General features: G+C 41.1%; 1 protein-coding gene across 8 annotated transcripts in view; it reads right to left on the bottom strand.

Moving 5' to 3' along the window:
* Positions 1–22,814, bottom strand: part of ARMC2 (armadillo repeat containing 2) — a 126,626-nt gene that overhangs the window by 42,916 nt on the left and 60,896 nt on the right. For all 8 annotated transcript variants that reach the window (XM_055260752.2, XM_055260780.2, XM_055260769.2 and 5 more), the window contains 3 exons: positions 21,153–21,255; positions 19,598–19,821; positions 3,925–4,070 (listed from right to left, as the gene is read on the bottom strand). In XM_055260752.2, coding sequence (XP_055116727.2) covers positions 3,925–4,070; positions 19,598–19,821; positions 21,153–21,255 — 473 coding nt within the window. The remainder of the gene's footprint in view (positions 1–3,924; positions 4,071–19,597; positions 19,822–21,152; positions 21,256–22,814) is intronic.

The raw sequence follows: 22,814 nt of genomic DNA, 5'->3' as shown, positions 1-22,814 counted from the left end.
GAGAAAATATTTGCAAACTATGCATCTGTCAAAGGTTTAATATCCAGGACATATAAGGAACTTAAACAGATTTACAAGAGAAAAACAACCCCACCAAAAAGTGGGCAAAGGGCCAGGTGTGGTGGCTCATGCCTATAATCCCAGCACTTTGAGAGGCCAAGGCGGGTGGATCACCTGAGGTCGGGAGTTCGAGACCAGCCTGACCAACATGGAGAAACCCCATCTCTACTAAAAATACAAAAAATTAGCTGGGTGTGGTGGTGCATGCCTGTAATCCCAGCTACTTGGGAGGCTGAGGCAGGATAATCGCTTGAACCTGGGAGGCAGAGGTTACGGTGAGCCGAGATCACGCCATTGCACTCCAGCCTGGGCAACAAGAACGAAACTCCGTCTCAAAAAAAAAAAAAAAGTGGGCAAACGAGATGAACAAACACTTTTCAAAAGAAGACACACATGTGGCCAACAAGCATATGGAAAAAAAGCTCAGTATCATAGATCATTAGAGAAATACAAATCAAAACCACAATGAGATACCATCTCACACCAGTCAGAATGGCTATTATTAAAAAGTCAAAAAATAACAGATGCTGGCAAGGTTGCAGAAAAAAGAGAACACTCATACACTGTTGGTAGGAGTATAAATTAGTTCAATCATTGTGTAAAGCCGTATGGTGATTCCTCAATGAGCTAAAAGCAGAACTACCATTTAACCCAGCAATCCTATTACTGGGTATATACCCAGAGGAAAATAAATCATTCTACAATAAAGATACATGCACGCTAATGTTCATTGCAGCACTATTCACAATAGCAAAGACATGGCATCAACCTAAGTGCCCATCATTGACAGATTGGATAAAGAAAATGTGGTACCTATACACCATGGAATACTATGCAGCTATAAAAAAAGAATGAGATCATGTCTTATGCGTTAACATGGATGGACCTGGAGGCCATTAGCTCAGCAAACTAGCGCAGGAAAAGAAAACGAAATACCACATGTTCTCACTTATAAGTGGGAGCTAAATGATGAGAACTTATAAACACAAAGAAGAAAACAACAGATGTTGGGGTCTACTTGAGGGTGGAGGGTGGGAGGAGGGAGAGGAGCAGAAAAGACAACTCTTGACTATTGGATACTGGGCTTAATTCCTGGGTGATTAAATAATCTTTACAACAAACCCCCGTGACATGAGTTTACCTATGTAACAAACCTGCACATGTACCCCTGAACCTAAAATAAAAGTTAAAAAAAGGCGGGGCCGGGTGCAGTGGCTCACGCCTGTAATCCCAGCACTTTGGGAGGCCGAGGCAGGTAGATCACGAGGTCAGGAGATCGAGACCATCCTGACTAACACAGTGAAACCCCATCTCTACTAAAAATACAAAAAATTAGCCGGGCATGGTGGCGGGCGCCTGTAGTCCCAGCTACTTGGGAGGCTGAGGCAGGAGAATGGCATGAACCTGGGAGGTGAAGCTTACAGTGAGCCGAGATCGCCCCACTGCACTCCAGCCTGGGCGACAGAGTAAGACTCCATCTCAAAAAAAAAAAAAAAAAAAAAAAAGATTCAGGGCAAGCATTTGACAAAACTTAATACCCATTAATGAGAAAAAAAATCATTAATCTTCTAAAGGGTAGTTAGGAAAACCTACAACAAATATAATTTTCAACTAGTGAAACCATGAAAATATTTCCTTTAAAGTCAGAAGAAAGACAACACTCTCAACACTCACAATTTTGTATTGAACTCCTAAACAATGCAATAAAGAAGAGATGAGGACAAGGGAAAGAATTACAATAATTGAAAAAAAATTTATATGCAGGTAATTTGCACAGAAAATCCAAGAGCATCTATAGACAAACTCCTAGTCCTAATGTTCATCAAGATTCTTGGATATCCTTCCTGTAGGAGACAGCTGAAATATACAAATAAATAAGTAAATATTTTTAAAGAGCTATCAATGCAAGATTAATAAGTTCATAAGGAAGGGAAAAGAACAAGAAGAGTTTGGATTATTTTTTCTTTCTTTTTTTAGATAGGGTCTTGCTCTGTTGCCCAGGCTGGAGTGCAAGTGGCACTATCTTGGCTTACTGCAACCTCCACCTTCCAGACTCAAGCAATCTTTCCACCTCAGCCTCTCAAGTAGCTGGGACTACAGTCACATACCACCATGCCTGGCTAATTTTTTGGCCGGGGTTGGGGGTGGGGGGCGGCGCTAGAGATGGGATTTCGCCATGTTGCCCAGGCTGATCTCAGATTCTTGGGCTCAAGTGATCCCGCCACCTTGGCCTCCCAAAGTTCTGGGATTACAGGTGTGAGCCACTGTGCCTGACCAAGAGTTTGGATCTTAAAGGAGAAAAAAAGTAAGAGATTTGAAGGCCAGGCAGGGTGGCTCACACCTCTAATCGCAGCACTTTGGGAAGCTGAGGCAGGAGGATCACTTGAGCCCGAGTTTGAGACCAGCCTGGGCAACATAGCAAGACTTCGTTTCCACAAATAATAATGATAAAATTAGCTGAGCATGTTGGCGTGGTCAGCTGTGGTGGGACCTGTGGTCCCAGCTGCTAGGGAGGCTGAGGTGGGAGGATCGTTTAAGCCTGGGCAGGCGAGGCTGTAGTAAGCCATGTTTGTGCCCACTGCACTCCAGCCTGGGTGACAGAGCGAGACCCCATCTCAACAACAAAAAGTGAAGGATTCATCTTATAGCAAGACTCAAATTAAATCTATAATAGTAAGTACAGTGTGGTACAGGTGTGAGGATAAACCAAACAGAATGCCCAGAAACAAACCTGAAATTATATGGAAACTTCTGTCTGATTGACAAAATCATTGAGAAAGGACGGCATAGTCAGTAAAAGGTGCTGGAACAATCAACTATCCACATGGGAAAAATATGAAGTTGGACCCCTACATGACACTATAAACAAAAATAAATTCCTTATGATTTTACAATGCATTAGATAGGTAGTAATTAGGTATCCAGAACAAAGCTCAGGGAAGTACAGTCTAAAAAGATCAGATCTGGAGGGAAGGGGGGGCTGGGGCTGAAGAACCACCTGTCGGGTACTATGCTTACTGCCTGGGTAACATGATTGTTGAGACCCCAAGCCTCCACGTCATACAATTTACCCACGTAACAAACCTGTGTACCATTTAATCTATAATACAAGTTGACATTCATTTAAAAAAATCAGATTTGGACTCACATCCTCATACAGGGGTCCTGGGGTCAAGTACAAATTCAGTCTTCAGGAAATTTTGCATTTCTTTACAACTACAGCATTATAGTTCAAGAAAAGCCCCAGGCTCCCGAGAAGAATCATTATGTAAAAATACTGACAAAGAGCAGAGCGGGAGGAAACAGAAATGCATAATTTAAAGACAGCTCTGAAATTTAACCACATCTTGCTTTGAGGCAACCTGGATTCAAATGATCATGATTTCTGGAAGAAATATAGACATGACTAGTGAAAGCTTGAGCCAAAGTTCAAATAGCTGAAATAGAATAACCTTCTATTACAAAGTCAGATCAGACTTTCTAAGCATTGATCCCGTTTTTTGAGTTAAAACTCTTGTTTATTTCCTAGCAAACTGGAAGGTTTGCTGTGTTTTGTACACAGTTTTTTACCTCAAATAAGCTGAGAGGAAGATTAAACACACACACGTAGCTCACAACTCACCAAAGAACTAAAATGACTTAACAACCAATGAGTTTAGAATCACAATAGAATCATATAGACGATGGGGTCATTTGTTTGAATTGTTCATTTTTAACTTGGGCCACTAGATTTACCCTTTCTGGTAGGTGAAGCAAAAAGAAGAAAAAGGATTCCTTGCCAGTCACACAAGCAAATATTAAAGATAACCCCAAATCTAAGCATTAGCGTTTTTGTAAGGCTACTTCACGTCTTAGTCTACCTACCTGAATATTCTGGCAATATTGGTACAGACGTCCTTGTCACCCTTGTACTGTTGCATTGCCGTGCAGAGCTGGGGAAGGGCACTGATGTTTAGGAACTTACTTCTTACTAATGGTGAATCAACCAAGCTTCTCAATGTAGCAGTCACCTAGGATAAAAGCATGCTTGTGCCATTTTTTTAAAAAACTGAAAAAATATAACCACATGAAGCAGCACAGTAAATTCATCTCATAAATTTCCTTATATCAGTAGCTAAGCGAAGCTCCCGCTATGCATCTCCCACCAAAGAATGTGAGCCTAGGCACAAGTAGCAACAAGTGAAAACAAAGAAAGCCTAATTTGGTTGAAAGGTAAAGAATGAAATATTAATCTTAGTAAGCAATTGGTATACCCCAAACCCAGGGTTAAACAAATCATCATCTAGGTTTGCTAACAATCCTAAGATCTTCAGCTGGTCCTGTGATAGCCACATCAGTTCTGCAGATTAGAAGCTTCTTGTTCTATGTTTTTCTTTCCTTTTTTTTTTTAAGTTTTATAGGTATTCTTGTCTGATTGTTCTATGCTTTTATAAATAGCATCAGATAATGAATGATGTGGCCAAGGAATATTTAAGATCTTTAGTCTCATTCTCTCCCAAGAGACAAGTATTAAGATCTCAAAAATTTGTCTTATTTTATTAAAAAAAAAATTCAGGAAAGCTATCTACTTTACCTTCATCAAAGAGTCAAGAAGAGTTTATAAATCATAAAACTAATGTTGTTATCTAATAATTTTAATATGCAGTGTGCTCCTTCCTTGTGGGACACTACAGGAAAGCTACTGGTTAAGAGCCAGTTCAGCCTCACCACCCATCAGCCTGGGTTAGTTATTTAACCTCCCAGAGCTCATTTTTCTCATTCAATAAAGTAGAGGTGATGATACTTGCCTAGTAGTTGTGAGGATTCAATGAGATGAGATGTGTGAATGGCATTACTGCCATCACTTTAGAGTCAAATGACAGGGATTCAAGTCCCACATCTCTTCCTAGTGAAGTGCCTAGGGGCAGCCACTCCTTCCTCCACTTCCCCATTTCCTCATCTGTGAAAAGCGGGTGACAAGCACTGCTCACCTCTCAAGGGGTTGTGTGTAGCAAATGGAAACATATAGCCCTGTTTTTATTACTTATCTAATACTGTAAAGCATCATGTAAACATAAAACATCCTTACAGCCATAGTATATAAACTTTTAAAAACAATTCTTAAGATGACATGATTAGTTTTTCCTTATAACAACAGCAACAAAAAGATACATTAAAATATAACTGACTACCCTGAAAACACAGAAAATGCAAAAAAAAAAAAGCTTCAAATAAATGTGTACATGTCTTTTGCAATCAATTCAATTATACAATGATTCTGTAAATTCTTCCCTGAAAGTTTCAGTATCCCAAACATTGGAGGTGAAATAAACTACTTGAGTATTCCACTTAACTCCATAGATCTGCACAATGTCACAGTGTAGCCTTCTTCTAAGCTAAAGAATGGACGACTTTTTTTTTGGAGACAGTCTCCCTTTGTCATCCAGGCTGGAGTTCAGTGACAGGATCTCGGCTCACTGCAACCTCTGCCTCCCCATTCAAGCAACTGTCGTGCCTCAGCCTCCCAAGTAGCTGGAATTACAGGCGTGGGCCACCAGGTCTGGCTAATTTTTGTATTTTTAGTAAAGACAAGGTTTCCCCATGTTGGCCAGGCTGGTCTCAAACTCCTGGCCTCAAGTGATCAACCGCCTCAGCCTCCCAAAGCGCTGGGATTACAGGGGTGAGCCACTGTGCCCAGCCAGGAATGGATCTTTTGTGAAGACTAATGAACCATTCTAGGAATTCCATTGCTGTCATAAAATGGAAAATTCTCATCATCTGACCCTGTTTCCACCTGTTCTCCTGAGACAGCCCAGGCACCAGAGCACTACTGGTTTACATTAATTCAGAGGATGCCTCAAAACTCTCTTCCATGGAGACCGAGGAGTACAGATGCCTGTGTAACTCCCATGCAGACAGACACCACGGGAAACCATGAAATATCCATTCCAGTCACTGCACACCAACAGTTCCTTTTCCCTGGTCCCCAAGGCATCAAAGATGGGACATCCCAATCCATAGTAATCTTCACGCTCCCCACATCTAACCTCTGGCAAGGGACATTGCCAGCAGAAAGGACCATAGTTTCCTTAGGAGCTTTTATTTTCTTGTTTCAATCTCAATTTTTTCTTCTTCTCAGGCCTTATTCTCACCTCATTAGCAAAAGTTTAGACAGCTCAAGGTTCTTCTGCCCCACATACATAACTTTCATAAATAACCCAAGTCAGGAAAGAAAGCCCACATTTATATGTGACATGTCATCTGATTGAAATTCCTACCCATTTACTGCAGGTGATACACACAGTTGAGTAATATACAATACCTCACATATTTCCAAATTTGTCATTTGTGGTGCTGGCAGAAATAACATGCATGAAACATATACCATGCATTAGAAAAATACACAGCAATAGCTCAATAGATGACACCATCAACCTAGTTGCTCAAGCAGAGACATCCCAGAATCCTGCCTTTCTGCTTTCTGTTACTCCAAGCCATATTGGCTTTTTGTCCATAGCTCCCAGGATAATATTCAGTTCCCTGACCATGGTCTACAAGGCTCAACGGATCTGTTCCTTCTCAACTCGTCAAGCTTCATCTCATACCATATATGGCCCCATAAACTCTACTTAATGCTAGGTTATTTAATATTATGTTTTACTATCTGTCTACTCCTCCAGACTAGAAGCTTCAGTAAGGGCATAAACCCTGTTCATCCTTTTCACCATTGTACATCCAGCTCCAAGTCCATTGCCTGGTATGTGGTGGGTGCTCAATAGGCATTTATTAATGGAATGAATGAAGGGGTGGACATCTACAAAGGAAAGACTGGGATATCAGAACACCATGGGCTAAACAGATTAAAATCTGAGGTAGACAGATTTTAAGATTTTTTTTAAAACAGAGGAGTATAAAATAATGGATGAAAGAAAAATGGACTCTGTAGTTACCCAGCTCAGGCTAACTTGTCTATGAAGACCTTTCAGAGGCCAATCAGTCACTTCCTCTTCCGTGTTAACAAAGCATCCTGTTCCCACCTCTATAGCCCCCATCCATCACAGAATAAAAAATAACGGATGAAAGAAAAATGAACTCTCTGGAAGGGGACTAGCCTCTGTGTATTTGTTCTCTAGCCTATCTCATTTCTGACAGCAGCTCCTTCCCAAGCTCCTAAGCTCCCACGCCGCACCCCTTTCCCCACCTGACTGGTCACACGTTCACCCCTTCTCCCCATCACCAGTGTCACTGGTTCAGTTTAAGCTCACTTCATCTCTTACCCAAACTCTACAGCCCCCTGGATGGGCTCCTTCCACAGTTTGCCCCCACAGCTGCTCACTGCTGCCAGAGGGGGCATCTCAAAGCCCCGCCTTCCCTGTTCAAAGGCCTCCTGCAACTTCCAGCCCAGCCAGTAGCACTCATAGCCTAACGGTTCCTCAGTCTCTGAAGTGTAGTTCATCCCTCCAAACTCATCTCCTTTGCCTCAGCACCACCCTGGCCATCTTTCAGACTCTGCGCCACATGAGGTCCTCAACGCTTCATGATGCCACGCCTTTGAATAGGCGGCTTCCTCCACCCAGAGTGTCCTCGATTACACTCTGCCACCCCTTCTCCCCCGGTCCATCTCCTACTCATTTTTCTTTTCTTTTTTCTTTTTCGAGACAGAGTCTCGATCTCGGCTCACTGCAACCTCCGCCTCCCGGGTTCAAGCAATTCTCCTGCTTCAGCCTCCCAAGTAGCTGGGATTATAGGCAAGCACCATCATGCCCCGCTAATTTTTGTATTTTTAGTAGAGACAGGGTTTTGCCATGTTGGCCAGGCTGGTCTTGAACTCCTGACCTCAAGTGATCCGCCCGCCTCGGCCTCCCAAAGTGCTGGGATCACAGGCATAAGCCACCGTGCCCGGCCTCCTGCTCATTTTTCAAAACCCAGCTCAAGATAACTTCTGTATGAAGTCCTTTCCGAGGCTGATCAGTCGCCTTCTCTTCCGTGTTACCAAGGCATCCTGTTCCTGCCTCTACAACCCCCATCACAGAAGTATTGTCACTTGTCTTCAGGCATCTTCTCTCCCATGGTGAGTTCCTCTAGGGTACAAACCACTTCTTATTCCTCTTTCTACTCAGAGGACAACAAATATGCTCATAAAAAGCTCTTAAATGTTCAGCTGCTGGAGGGCTGGATGAGTGAATGAGAAGGGGAAGGAGGAGGGGAATGAGGAGGGGGAAGAAAGAAAGAAGGGACAGGAGTGACAAAAGAGAGGTTTTTCCCTTTAAGACACCTCTGGCAAGGAAGTGCGGGAGCTTAGCAGAGGCCTGAGTGAACCAGTGCGTAAAGCCCTGAGGGGGAAGGATCAGGAAAAGGCCACCACACAGAAGCAGCTCTGAAGGCCCTGTATCTTGAGAGACTTGTCACCAACCTCTGAGAGCCACCAGTCTCACTGTGGGGTGATGGTGGGGCCCTGAATGCTCAGACCAGTGGCCTTTTCTGGAAAAAATGCAGAAAAAAAAAAAAAGGGTGTGGGGAGGAGAGTCTAGCTAAATCATGTGGTCACAGTAAAGGCAAGTTCCAAGTCGACCCATTTAACTCTGAATTTTGCTCCTACTTTTGAATTCATTATATACAAGTGAAAATTTAAAAAAAAACAAGAACTCTCAGTTGAACAGAGATAAATCTGTGAAAATTATCAGTGAGTTCTGTGCTCTACAGCAGGGTCTTTATTTCCCACCCCTAAGAAAAGCCCACCCACTGGGCTCACCCCCAAAGCAGGAGTTAACCAAAGCCCAAGCTTTGTGCTTGGAGGTGTTCATCCATTTCTTTCTTAACTTTCTATTCTAATTTATATTATGTATAAATGCACAAACTTAAACACACATTTTTTTTTATTGTATATAATCTTTCAAACCACCTCAGATCCCTTACTTAAAAAAAGTCTTGTTTAGTCTCTAAAGGACTTAGTAGAGAAATTCCCAACCTCTTAAGTAGCATTTCACCAAGAAATAGCACGCTGAAAAACACAAGTTTTAATTCCTGTCTTTTTCCCCATCTCTTAACTTGCAATCCTGTGGGACTTGCAATCCTGAAGGCAGCCCATAGGAAGAAGAAAAAAGAGAAGAAAACGACACTGATAATCCACAAAGAGGACTAATGCAAATATAAGTTTCCTTGCTTATTAGCAATTGTTAGGTGATGTTTAGGACATAAGGGGACCTAAGGTTTTGGTAAATACCCAGGAAGAAATATTCCATTTTGCTTCTGGTTACTAATCTACTGCTGAAAAATGACTGAGCTACACTTGACAACTTTCTGGTGCTCACTTTTCTGAGGCAGCTTCTTTCCATGTTCCCCAAATTATTTGATCATAACAGGTACCACCCTCAGTCAGGGAAAACACCTGGAGAGTTGGCAAAGCTACCCAGCTCACGATGAATTATGTAAGCCTCAAAGTTTTCATTGTGTAGTCAGTACTGGGAGACCCATTTTAAAGGGAAAAAATGTACTAAGAAGAAATTAGATCATTTATAAATGCACAACTACATTTTAATACAGTAAAATGAGAACTCAAAAGCTTTAGCTTCTGTTTTCTTCAAGTTGACTATAGGTACTTAATTATCCATTTCAAATTGTGTTTTCAACTATTAATTGATTGAGAAACCTTAGCAAACACAGGAAATATTTGTCTTAAAATATGGGGCTGGGCCCAGTGGCTCAGGTCTGTAATCCCAGCGACTCGTGGCTGAGGCAGGAGAATCGCCTGAACCCCAGAGGCTGAGGCTGCAGTGAGCCATGCCTTTGATCGCACCACTGCACTCCAACCTGAGTGACACAGTGAGACTCTGTCTCAAGAAAAAAAAAAAGGGTGGGGGGGCCCTCCTGACTTGGATCACTGGACTTGAGGACACAACACAGGCCCGGCAGCTGTGGTCTCATTCCTGCGTTCTCTACTGCAGTGGGTGGGTGCGAGGTGGGGCAACCTCCACACACACTGATCATGTCCAGAGTGGACGGCCCTCTCTTTTCCCTCTGCGCCCTTCCTCCATCAGAGTACTCTGTCCTCAAGGAACTCACCAGATTCTGCTCTAGAAGGCAACCTGCCATCAGAGCTGCCCCAGATCAGAGGAGCTTGTGACTCACTGAAGCTCAGAAGTCTATCAGCTCCCAGGTAGGCTAGTGCCCTGGCCTCAGTTTCTTGGTCTATTGCCTCCCTACTCTATTTGGCACTGGTCTCTAAAAGCGTTTTGCAATCATCTGGAATATCCACAACTGAAATCCCTCGAGCTTTGTCTCAACTTAACTGCCAACTGCAAAATTGTTGACTTCCCACTGATGATGTAAAAGAATAAACGCAGCCGCCAGAGACCACAAACAGTGTGAAATGATTTACGACCAAAGCCACTATTTTCCAACCTCAGCTAAACCATCTCCCTCTATTAATAAAGGCAGATTCATTTCTTTGAACTTGTGCCCAATTGAGGCCACATATATGCCAAAACCAGAGCCTGTGTGGTAACCCAGGAAGTTTCATATTGTCTCATATATGATTTGTACAGTTCTGGCTGAGACAAAAGAAACCAATGACAAGATGCTGCTAGACATGTGAAATCACTGGTAACAAGCATGTCTAAGCTTTTCTTGGAAGTTATTAAGATATATGCACATGAAGATAATATTAATTAATAATCCTTGATAACACTCTGTGCCTGGCTACACAGGCATACTTGGCACATCCCTACCATGGGTGTCCGACTTAGCAGGAAATGCTTCTGTCCTCCTTAAACTCCCAATGTCCTACTTTGAGACTCTATTTAACATTTGGCTCTGTTTATTGTTGTTTCTCCATTTACTGCCTCTATGTCAGTTACTTCACTAAAATGAGTAGGTAGCTGATTCTTCTAGTTGTGGCTATGTATGTATCAATATAGGAGAAATTTTGAATATCATACAAACAATTTAGAATGGCAATGCAGCAAAACAAGAAAAAGGAGTCTGAAAAAGATAGTGCATTAAGAGCTACCAAGCAATGAAACCACTATTCACAATTATATGCTAAAGCTAGTGACATTTCCTTACTGCCACAACTACTAGATCTACAGTGAAGACAGGAGGCTGAGCAGACAGAGCACTAATTGAGAGCAAATGGCTCTCCTCAGACACAGTAGGAGCCTCATCTTCCACCCTTGATCTGTCTTTTAGCATAACACTCCTGGCCATCCACCACTCTCACTTCCTGATTGGTGAGCTTGGGACAGGAATCAGACACTCTCAGTCCAGCCCCTACCTGGTCCCTCTCTTCCCTTCCTCTTTTAGAAGTGAGCTGCCATCAGAACACAGGTGTTCTGCTCCTCCAGGGACAGACATGGTCTGTGACTGGGTGGGTAAATCTAATTCTGGGACTCAGGATTAGAAAGCATGCCTGCCTCAGCTATCAGCCACATTCTCCAACCACGGTGATAACTTTATCCCCATCCCCAGCCTCCTTAGCCTCTTATTTCCAAGTAAAAAACCCAAGGCATTACATGTTTAGGTTTCTGAGTCTTCTCAGATCTTCGGATCTGCTGTCCCTGGAAAATTGGAGGAGAACATGAGTTGCCTATAGACAGCTCCTTCCTAGGAAAGGGAAGAGAAGGGAAGAACCTGGGCCCCAAATGCCTACTCTCTCGTGACAACTGGGCACGTGAGTGGTTAGTTATGCTGCTGGCAATTCTTTTATAGGAAGGAAGCCTCGTAAGTAGAAAATAGCTGTCTCCTTCTCATTAACAAATACATCATTAAAAAAGTGGCGGCACGCGCCTGTAATCCCATCTACTCGGGAGGCTGAGGCAGGAGAATTGCTTGAACCTGGGAGGTGGAGGTTGCAGTGAGCCAAGATCACACCACTGCACTCTGGCCTGGGTGACAGAGCAAGACTCCATCTCTAAAAACAAAAACAAAAACAAAACAAAACAAAAAATTAGCCAGCATAGTGATCAATACCAAAGACTAACCCCTAAAAATGCTTCATCTAATCTCAAAAACAATATGCTAAGCAAAATAAGCCAGATATAGTACTCTAGGTAACTACGGCATATCCGTATCAAGTTCCTGGGTTTGATAATGTACAATAGTTACGTAAGATATCACCACTGGGAGGAGCTGGGTGATGGGTACACAGGACCTCTCGGTACTATTTTTGCAACATCTTGTGAATTTATACTTAGTTCAGAATAAGTGCCAGACACAAAAGGGTACATGCTGTATATTCCGTTTATATAAAGTTTTAGAACAGGCAGAGCTTATCTATGGTGAAAGAGATCAGAAAAATGGTTACCTCTGGGAGGAGGGTAGAAGAATGAGGATTAATGAGAAGAGGTGGAAAGAAATTTCTGAGGTGACAGAAACCTTCTGTATCTTGATAAGGGTAGGGGCTATGTGGCTTTCTACTTTTGTCAAACTCATCAAACATATAAGATCTAAGCATTTCATTGGATGTAGATTATACCTTAATTAAAACAATAAGAAAATTAAAAACCTCATCTGCTGCTTGCTATTCACGCAAAACCTTCAAAATAAATGCTTTAAATTTGGTTTAAATTATCAAATCTCCAAAAAAATTATCTGTAAGAACTTAGGAAATACAATCATGGGGCTATTTGCTCCCATTTTATAGGTATGCAGTTTACTTCCTCCAATAATCAGAGCAAAGTTCTACTGGTAGACACTGCTACCTTGGTTCTGATTCCACAGTCTGAGGGAGGTAGGCTTCCAATAGGCAGGGTCATGCAAGATAAAGAATTAACATAATTTCCAGCATAAGTACGCATACTTACAATTATCTAAACACCTAAATACAAATGCATTAATCTCTACATTTAAAAACTATTAAACATAACAAAAGCAAGATTTAAAAGACCCCGGCCACCTTGGTACAATCCTTAATTACTAATAATAACCTTAAGTCACTGCTTGGTCAAATCCCCAGACTTCAGTTGAAGGCCTCTCTTAAATTCCCCAAATCTTGAAGCAGAGAATAGCTGGCTCTGAGAATTGGGGTCCATCATGTACCCAGAATCCCATACATTACTCTAACACCCTCCTCCAATTTTAGTTTCTCTTTGGTGCTCTTCTCTACATTGCTTATCAAAGCCCGAACAACAAAAAGATTAAATATTTGAAATCCATCTTAGACTCTGTCTTCTTAATTTCTTGTGATTACATTTTTATCCCATCAGAAGTAATTGCTCTTTGAAGCTTCAGGTTTGGGTAATTCTGATCTTATTTTATTGAATGGCTTTCTGGTGAGTGCCTACTATGTGCCTTTCCCCGTTATGGGCGCTTTACTAGACTATCTCATTTCATTTCCCAGCTGCCCTTTAAGGAGGAATAGTCAGCACTTTAGAGACAGGAAAGTGAGGCTCAGAGGGTAAGGTGGGCTCAGAGGGTAAGCCGGCTGAGAGGCCAGCTTAGGCTGGGGGCTCCAGTGTGGTGCTGTCCTCACTGGACCATGCAGGGTGGCAGCACTGGGCCTGCCCCAGCGTGGTCCAGGGTTGAATGAACCATCAGGGTTCCCGATGGCAAATATTGAATACAGGATTGAGCCCAGCTCAGCCAAAGTAGGGAGCTCACTCTAGGGCTCAGAAATTAAAAAAAAAAAAAAAATCAAGTATATCAAAACACCTTTTAATTTAAAAATACAGAGCTAAAGAATTACGTAAGATTGAAAGAGAACAAGAGAACACACTGTTGCCCTAGGAGATGGCCCCCTCACACCCCTCGCTCGCCTATTCGCAGGGCTCCAAACAAAGTGGCGGGATTCCTCTTCCCCTACACGCTCTCTGCAGCAGTTGCCAAAGCTGACCCAGCCTTGCTGAGAAAATCTCTACTCTTGTACATTGCCCTTCATTTCCCAGTCACTTCCTTTTCTCTTCCCATTCCACAAATGAGGGCATTTTCACAGAATCTGTCGTCAGTCCCTCTGCTCTTTCTCTACTCTCTCCTTGGGTAATTTCATTGTCTTTCTGCCTTCAACCATCAAATCCATGTAGATGACCCTAAATCTGTATTTTTGGTCTTACCTTCTCTTCCAAGCCTCAGCTCATACCTCCTACTTCCTACTCGACAGGCCTGCATGGCTATTCTGCTGGCATCTGAAAGTTTTATATTAAAGCTATTTTCGGCCGGGAGCAGTAGCTCACGCCTGTAATCCCAGCACTTTGGGAGGCTGAGGCGGGTGGATCACTTGAGGTCAGGAGATCGAGACCAGCCTGGCCAACATGGTGAAACCCCGTCTCTACTAGAGACCTACTAAAACAATTTCAGTTTTGTACTAAAAATACAAAATGTAGCTGGGTATGGTGGCACGCGTCTGTAATCCCAGCTACTCTGGAGGCAGAGACAGGAGAATCACCTGAACCTGGGAGGCAGAGGTTGCAGTGGGCTGAGATCGCGCCACTGCACTCCAGCCTGGGTGACAGAGTGAGACTCTATCTCAAAAAAATATATATTAAAAATTAAAAAATAAAAATAAAGCTAATTACATAATTTTCTTCCCATAATTTTCTTTCCTCCTGTCACCAAATCCAGTTCCTTTCTGTAACTCTCTAATTTCTATTCATGATACTATCATTTATTATTTTCTGAACTAGCCAGGCTCAAATTGTCTGAGTCAGCTCTCTTTGTTCAATACACTTTCCTATTCCCTAAACCCTAAAAACAAAAGGAAGGAACTGAGTGAAGGAAGGAAAGGACTGATGAGGTGGGAGGACCAACCTTCCTGAGAGACTCCCATTTAGAAAAAGGAAGAACATGACAGTGGTATGGTACTGAGCAAGGGGGAGAGGATCTGGATTTGCAGGACCTGCTGGGGAGGTGTCTGCAGGCTCAGGGACCAGAGAAGCGGGGGTATGGGGCTGCGGGGAGGAAAAGCAAACCATGTTACCTGGGGTGCTGCAGAACAGTTCTAACTTCAAAAATAGTATATCTAAAGCAGGGAAATAATACATTTCTCTAAGGATTGAATTCAAAATCAAGTGGGTCAGGCTGTAAAGAAAAAACAGATTGGAAGTACAAGTGAATCCAAAAAATAGGCATGCAAGTTCAAGTCAATCTGAGCTTTCATAGTTACATTGTACACCTATAAATTACCTAGCTGTTAATGTAAGTACATTGAGATTTCCTTCAATTACAGCAAAGCAGCTTTGTACATGATGTTCTCAAGACACAGAGGACAAAGGAGACACCGGGAGAATTTGGGCACGGTTGTGATTGTGACAGACAGAAGACTCTTCTCTGTTCTCGGGAAAGAGTACAACAGAGACCAAAACAGACTTTCAGATGGAGGTGACTCCAGGAGTTTCCTTCAGCTCCTGTGTCATGCCTGCCCGACTGTTGCTCTTTAAAGGTCACAGATGAACCCTAACACCTCATGATAATCCATTCTAGAGCAACATTGACAAGTCCTTCTTTCCATCTGTGCCACCTCCTTGGTGGTGCAATTTACTACTGGCATTTAGGGGCCTTCCCTGTTAGTTGGCCTATGTTTCTCTTTTTCCAAGTTCCGGGAGCTCCCCCTAAATTCTAGTGTTCTGGAGTTCAGTGAACATGCACAGTTTAACCTGCTTTACTCTTATGACTTTACAGACAAACTCGCATCTCCAGTTTTGCCAGCCTGGGACTATTCACACTTTGACTTGATGCACAGGTGGCAGCACCCAGTTTCTCAATCTTCTTGATTGAGCATTGTCCTTCTCAAAATGCTATTACATGTCTGACATGCAGAACTGAATGCAATGTTGGCCATGTGGAAGTACCATAATTTTGCAGAAGAATAAGCATTGGAATACTATTATCTGGATACAGAGATCACCAAAAAGTAGGTGCCTACTGGCAGCTCTCCTGTCTTACTCATCACCCAGAACATGCCTGGCACAGAGTAGCCACACCACAAAACTTGTGAAACGAGTGTCTCTTGATTTCAGCCACCAGGTGATAAACATATATCAATGCATACAGCCATACATATACATATATGTAAGAAACAACACAAAGAAGACCTTTCAAAGTTCAACACTGTGTTTTTTTTCCTCTAAGCAACATTAGTCCATCTGCTTTGAAGGAGCTTTTCTTTCATACCCATTCCTTTATCTCCATTCTAATCAGTCTAAAATCTAACTGCAGCAATGACTCTTAACTGGGGCTGCTGTGTTTGAGATCTTAGCCCTCCAATCTGTCATGTACCACGGATACATTCTCCTCCCATCACTTTTCAGCTATTTGGTCTTTATCTGTTTAACATTTTGTGCACATTCATCTTTCTGCCGCTCTGATCTCATCACGTCCTCCCATGCACTCACCTCCAACTGCTCCTTGTTGCCCCAAGTCCACTCTTGACAGCTGGTATTCGAGATTCGTGGCTGTACCTTCTGAATCTCACCTTCCAAGATTCCCACACAGAATCTCTACTCTAGACAGCCCTACCTCTTCAGCACCTCCCAAACACACCTTATTTATTTCCCACTTGAGTGTTCAACACCCTTTTCCCTTTGTTCTAGTTTCCCAAATCCTGTACAATCTTCAGGGTCCAGCTTTGGAAGATGTTTTCCACTCTTTTAATGGGCCCAACGGAGCTGCTTTTGGAAAACAAGGTAACTCTAACGCTGTGCCAGATGTTAAAGAAAGCGAAGTTTTGTAATATGAGGTCCCCAGAAAGTGGGCCAAAGCTACTGAGGTTCTTGGGGTTGAAAGTTGTAGAAGAAAAGCAGTCACGCCACTAGATGTTGCCTGCTTGTATCTTTTTGGTCCTCATCATGTTCTCTCTGGCTGGCAGACATTATTTTATTCTTACTACAGCCACGAGTAATTTATTTATTTTTTCAATTGAAAAAAGCCACTTTTAAAAATGCCTCCTGGCCAGGCACAGTAACTCACACCTATAATCCCAGCACTTTGGGAGGCCGAGGTGGGCAGATCACCTGAGGTCACGAGTTCGAGACTAGCCTGGCCAACATGGTGAAACCCTGTCTCTACTAAAAATACAAAAAAAATTAGCCAGGCGTGGTGGCAGGTGCCTGTAATCCCAGCTACTCAGGAGGCTGAGGCAGGAGAATCGCTTGAACCTGGGAGGTGGAGGTTGCAGTGAGCCGAGGTCACACCATTGCACTCCAGCCTGGGTGACAAAAGCAAAACTCAGTCTCAAAAGGAAAAAAAAAAAAAATGCCTCCTGAGCTGGAGTTACCAGGTTCTCAAAGCTGGTGTAAACAGACACTTCTGCTTGTGGCCAGATCTGTCTGGCTGAATTTGCACATGAACCGACTGGTGAAAAGTCAGTCAGTGTTACACATTCACAAAAGCAGAGGCTTTCATCTGCTCTTGGAGTGAAGTCTTATTGCTTACATTTTATCACTTGTATGATACAAAACAGCTTTTGTTTTCATTAAATATGAGGAAATGTCCCATTCAGGGGATTCTGCAAATGACAAAGACTAAAACAATGTCTTTCTTTTTCCTCCCCAAATCTGTAAACACACAAACAGTGATACAGTTGATACAAATGGCATTTGGTGACCACAGCTGGAGTAAGTTCAGGTGGATGCCATCATGGGCTCCATTTTCTCCTGCTAGACAGGGGTGTGGGCCACCCATGCCAGGCCTTGGGCTGGATCCAAGGAAGGCTTTGGAGACAATGACACAGCCCACTGCCATCAGGTGGTGGCAGGTGGTGGTGGGCAGTGAGGAGGAACTTCTACAGCGCCCCCTAGAAGTGGGGGGACACAAATGTCAGGAAAGGAGGGGGGATCCGACCTGGTGAATCAGTTTGCACCTAAGGATGCTGAATCCAGGGAAAAGGGACATAAAAGAGTAACACAGGGAGTAATATACTGTATATGATTTGATATATTTTTGGTCACAGTAACGCTCAACTTTCCTTCATACCAACTGATGTGTGTGCGTGCACACATACACACATGCACACACACAGACACATGCACAGTGATATAGTTGATGCCAACAGCAAACAACATTTATATATGTATAAGATGGGGTTGGAAAGAGATTAACTAGACAAGAATCCCATAAGCTGTTACATAAAAATTTAAAACAGTGAATATCTCAATATGGGAATGGCTGAGAATTTGAGATATATCCTAATCACAGAATATTATGCAGTCATTAAGAAGAATTAAATAAGTCTTTAGGGTTAACTCAAGGGATTTTTACTACGTATTGTTAAATGAGGAGAGAGAAGGGCATAGAATATTCCATTTGTTAAATCCTGTGTGTGTATTAAAAGGTGCTGAACACATCAGTGTAAACAATGTTAGCTAGATGGATAAACCAGAAGGAGAAACAGGGAGGGAAGAGAATGATAGAAAACAAACAAAAGTGACTATTAAAAGTAATGGGTTATTTAAAAAGTGAGAATTCTATTAAATTATGTATATGTATATAAATGACCACCAAAATGCTGGAGGTGTTATCTCAGGGTGAAAAAATTGCAGGTGATTTTTATATTCTTCCTTATACTTTTCAGCATTTTAACAGGAAATATAATTATTCTATAATCAGAAATTACTATTTCCATTGAGGGAAAAAACTGAATGATTTGATAACACTGGGAGCATGGAAAATCATATTTCTGAAGTTTCCTAGCCAAAACAGGGCATACAGAAAAACTGTGCATCATTGATGACTAAAAGAGGTTTTCACGATCTTCTTCAAAATGGAGACAGACCACAACGTCCAAAATTAATAATCATCCCAAATATTTTAAGCATCTTGAAGGCAGGGCCTAAATCTAATGTTTAGATTTAGATGGCTAAATGGCTTAGAGTGCTCTGAGTGCTCAATCAATCCTCATTAATTGACAAACACATTTCAAATCCTATGAATTATTACATCAAAGATGCTATTATTTGATATACGAATGCTATTAAAGAGTAAAATCTCATCCAAAAAAGAGTATCCAAGCCAGAGCAGCTCCAGTGAAAATAATTTAACTACGAAATTTAATCTGCTACAACGGAAGTAATAAAATCCTAACACATAACAAAATTGGTCTACCTGCTCTGTTTATATTCAATGCGTCCAGTTTTGTTCCCTGCATTCCTACAGTCTTGGGGTTGCCTGGTATCTAAATACCCACCTCAATGACTGTCCACTCAATCCCATTACCTTCTGTTTCTTACTGAAGATGCAAGAGTAATGACATTAGCTATCAATCATCGTAAATCATCTCCAGGCCAGGCCCATCTTCAACACTCTAAACAGCTTGTTAAAATTTTGACTCTAACATGCAATTGTTTTGCAGAGAGATACAACTTTTTCCTTCTTCCAGGCCTGCTTTCTCTGCAGGGCAGTGAAAGTGCATGCTGTGTGGAGAGCTGCTCTGGTAATAGCCATGGAATAGCCTGTCCAAGGACAACAGGCACCAGGCCCTCATGGGGTGGAGGTGGGCTATGGCTGCTGCCCTTGGAGGCCAGGCACCCGCACCTGGCTGTAGGGGCCTCTTGCGTGCCATGCTTTTATAACTGGCATTAGGCAATGTGAAAACTAATTTTACACATCTAACCTTTTCAAGTAAAATGCTTACCTGGACTAGCAAGTGGCCTGAATTAGGCAAACATGTACCACATTTCTTGGTGTTCTCATTTATTTGCTTTATCAAATTTATCAGTATTTCCACAGCACCTTTGCTGATCATTTCATTAAGAAATCCCGGATTTCCAGAAATGAACTTTATAGACCCCATACAGTATAAAAAAGCTTCCATGTTAGTTTGCAGGTCTTCACTTCTTAGTACCTCCAATAATGATTCTGTCAAAGAGATGAATTATTATAAATGTCTGAGTATAACAGCTAGAGAGAAATATATTAAAGCACTTGTGTGTGAACATAAAATACACTTTGTAAAATATATTTATCAAAATCTACATTCAAGTGCTTGTTAAGAGTTACACAGTATAAAGAGAAAAGCTTACTTTTAGCTAAGACAAATCTCTGTAATAGTAAATTCAGCAGAAGGATGGGATTGTTAATAAATAAATGAGAACGTATTCTTTTAATTAATGTCATTCCTTGCCTCTTACTAATTATGTATTGACCTTTATTTTTTGTTACAAAAATTTTGAGTCATAGAATACTAATAATTTAACACATTTAAGAGTTAAATTTCAACAAGCCTTTAAGAATATATTTGTTGCTGTATTATTAGTGGGAAATCCATGACAGGAGCTTAAAAAAAAAATCTCAATCACCCTAGAAAGATAACTTGAATATAACACCTATCCTTTTCTCAAGACAACTTAAGAACATTTATTCAAATAACACACCACTACTTGGTTTTACGAGTAATCCAGGCAAATCCAATAATGTTAATAATGCATATCTCACATTTCATTATATTAATGTCAATGTAATAATTTGAGATGATTGTTTTCAGTCTACAATTCTTAATTAGTTGATTCAACATTAGACATTTCTTTCAGTACTGGTTTTGTCCCTATCTGCCAGGGGCAAAGAAAGATGAAAAGATAATTTATCCTATGTTGCAAAAAGAGAACTCAAAGTATTTTCCATGTTGCTGCATGGAAAATACTTTGTATTTTCTTTTCTTGTATCAGCAATATTAATTCATAAAAAGATTTCCATTTAGGTAACTAGGTATCTTAATTATTTAGAAGTACAACAAAAATTAGGCATTAGCTAGATAAGGTGTAATAAAACTTCCTTACCTACAAATTTGAAATATTTTGATGTCAGGTTTCTATAACAGTTATAGATGTCTTTCAACTTTTAGTCATTCCTAGTATATTAAAAGACTAAAATTTTCAACTATGTCAAATACTATTAAATGCATTTTTCTATATATTAAATCCAAGTCCAGGAAATGAATTCTTAAATGGGGAACACTTTGTAAAGTCACATAATGTTACTACAGGTGTTGAAGGAAAAGAGCAAACTACCACAGGATGCATTCAACTAAATGTGGAAAACAGAGAAGGATGAAGTAAAATGAGCATCGCATAACTTCTGCATGTTTCTAGAAAACAAAATATTCTTGCTATCATTGATTATACATTTTCTCTCCAGACTTCTAATTTTTACTCAAGTACATTTGCTCAATAGTAGCACTGAATGACACTCACCCAGAATGCTGTCATTTTGAATCAAAGAATCATTCTTCTCATTCCTGCTAATTTTAAATATAAGTTTGCAGACATTAAGAAGATTCTTTCTACTCACTTTAAGCTGCAGAGAAAGAAACACATCTCTATTGCAGGAGGAAATAAAGACATGCTGTATTAAAAAAAATAAACCACAACATCTATTTTTAAAGTATTGCAACAGTATTTTTAAACATGAAGAAAAGTTCTAAAGAAATCAACTTTGAAAAATTTAGACCACATATTTGCCAACTGTGGTATCTAATTAACTCAATTAGAGTAAACACAATATAAATTATCTTTAGAATAAACATTTTAATGACAGATCTTAGCGATTGTGAATACTGTGGAATAAACATAGGAGTGCAGATATATCTTCGATATACTGATATCCTTTCTTCTGAGTATATACCTGGCAGTGGGGTTGCCAGATCATATGGTAGCTCTATTTTTAGTTTTTTGAGGAACCTCCAATCTGCTCTCCATATTTATTTCTTACTTCATAAAGTCTCTCTCTCTCTCTCTCTTTTCTTTTTTTCAGAGACAGGGTCTTGCTCTTTCACCCAGGCTGGAGTGCAGTGATACCGCCATCACAGCTCACGGCAGCCTTGACCACGTGCACTCAATCAACTCTCTTGCCTCAGCCACCAGAGCAGCTGGGACTACAGGCATGTGCCACCATGCCTGGCTAATTTTTTCAACATTTTTTTTGTAGAGATGTTGCCCAGGCTGGTCTCGAACTAGCAGGCTCAAACAATCCTCCCACTTCAGCCTCCCAGTGTTGAGATTACACGTGTGAGCCACCACACCCAGCCAAGTCTCATATTTATATATGCAATTATTAGTTACTTTTAAAGGAGTATATGAGGAAGAAAGAGGTGCAGTACACTGTTAATAAATTTAATTAGAGTAATTGCATTAAAACACAAAAGTAGAGGAAGATGAATACCAAAATTTCACATTAATTTAGAAAAGAACACATAGTAGAGATGAAGGAAAGAAAAGAAAGGGGGAAAGTTTTGGTCTTTTTTATCATTTGTATAAAAGAAAATTTAAAAGTAATACTGCTTAATTTGATGACATACATATATTTCTTTTTAAGGTCTATTTCTGGAATGCTTTGGGATAATCACAAGTAACATCCAAAGTTGAAAATTGCCTTCTAGGCCGGGCACAGTGGCTCATGTCTATAATCCCAGCACTTTGGGAGGCTGAGGCCGGTGGATCATGAGGTGACCAACATGGTGAAACCCCATCTCTACTAAAAATACAAAAATTAGCCAGGTGTGGTGGCACGCGCCTGTAATCCCAGCTACTCAGGAGGCTGACATAGGAGAATCACTTGAACCCGGGAGGCGGAGGTTGCAGTGAGCTGAGATCACGCCACTGCACTCCAGCCTGGGTGACAGAGTGAGACTCCATGTCAAAAAATAAAAAAAAAAAAGAAAAGAAAAGAAAAGAAAAAATTACCTTCTAAATTGTACAAAAATATCTAAGTAAATTAAACACAGGGTGATAAGGAAATATAGTTTTTTTTTTATATAAAGCAAAGTATAGGATTACTGACCGAATCAAATGGTCTAAGTTAGCTGTGTATTTATCTAAAGTAGTAAAAAAGAAAAACAAAAAACATCCTAAGTATCC

The sequence above is a fragment of the Symphalangus syndactylus genome, chromosome 2, assembly GCF_028878055.3.
Source record: "Symphalangus syndactylus isolate Jambi chromosome 2, NHGRI_mSymSyn1-v2.1_pri, whole genome shotgun sequence".
Lineage (NCBI taxonomy): Eukaryota > Metazoa > Chordata > Mammalia > Primates > Hylobatidae > Symphalangus > Symphalangus syndactylus.
This window is presented reverse-complemented; position numbering and strand designations above follow the sequence as displayed.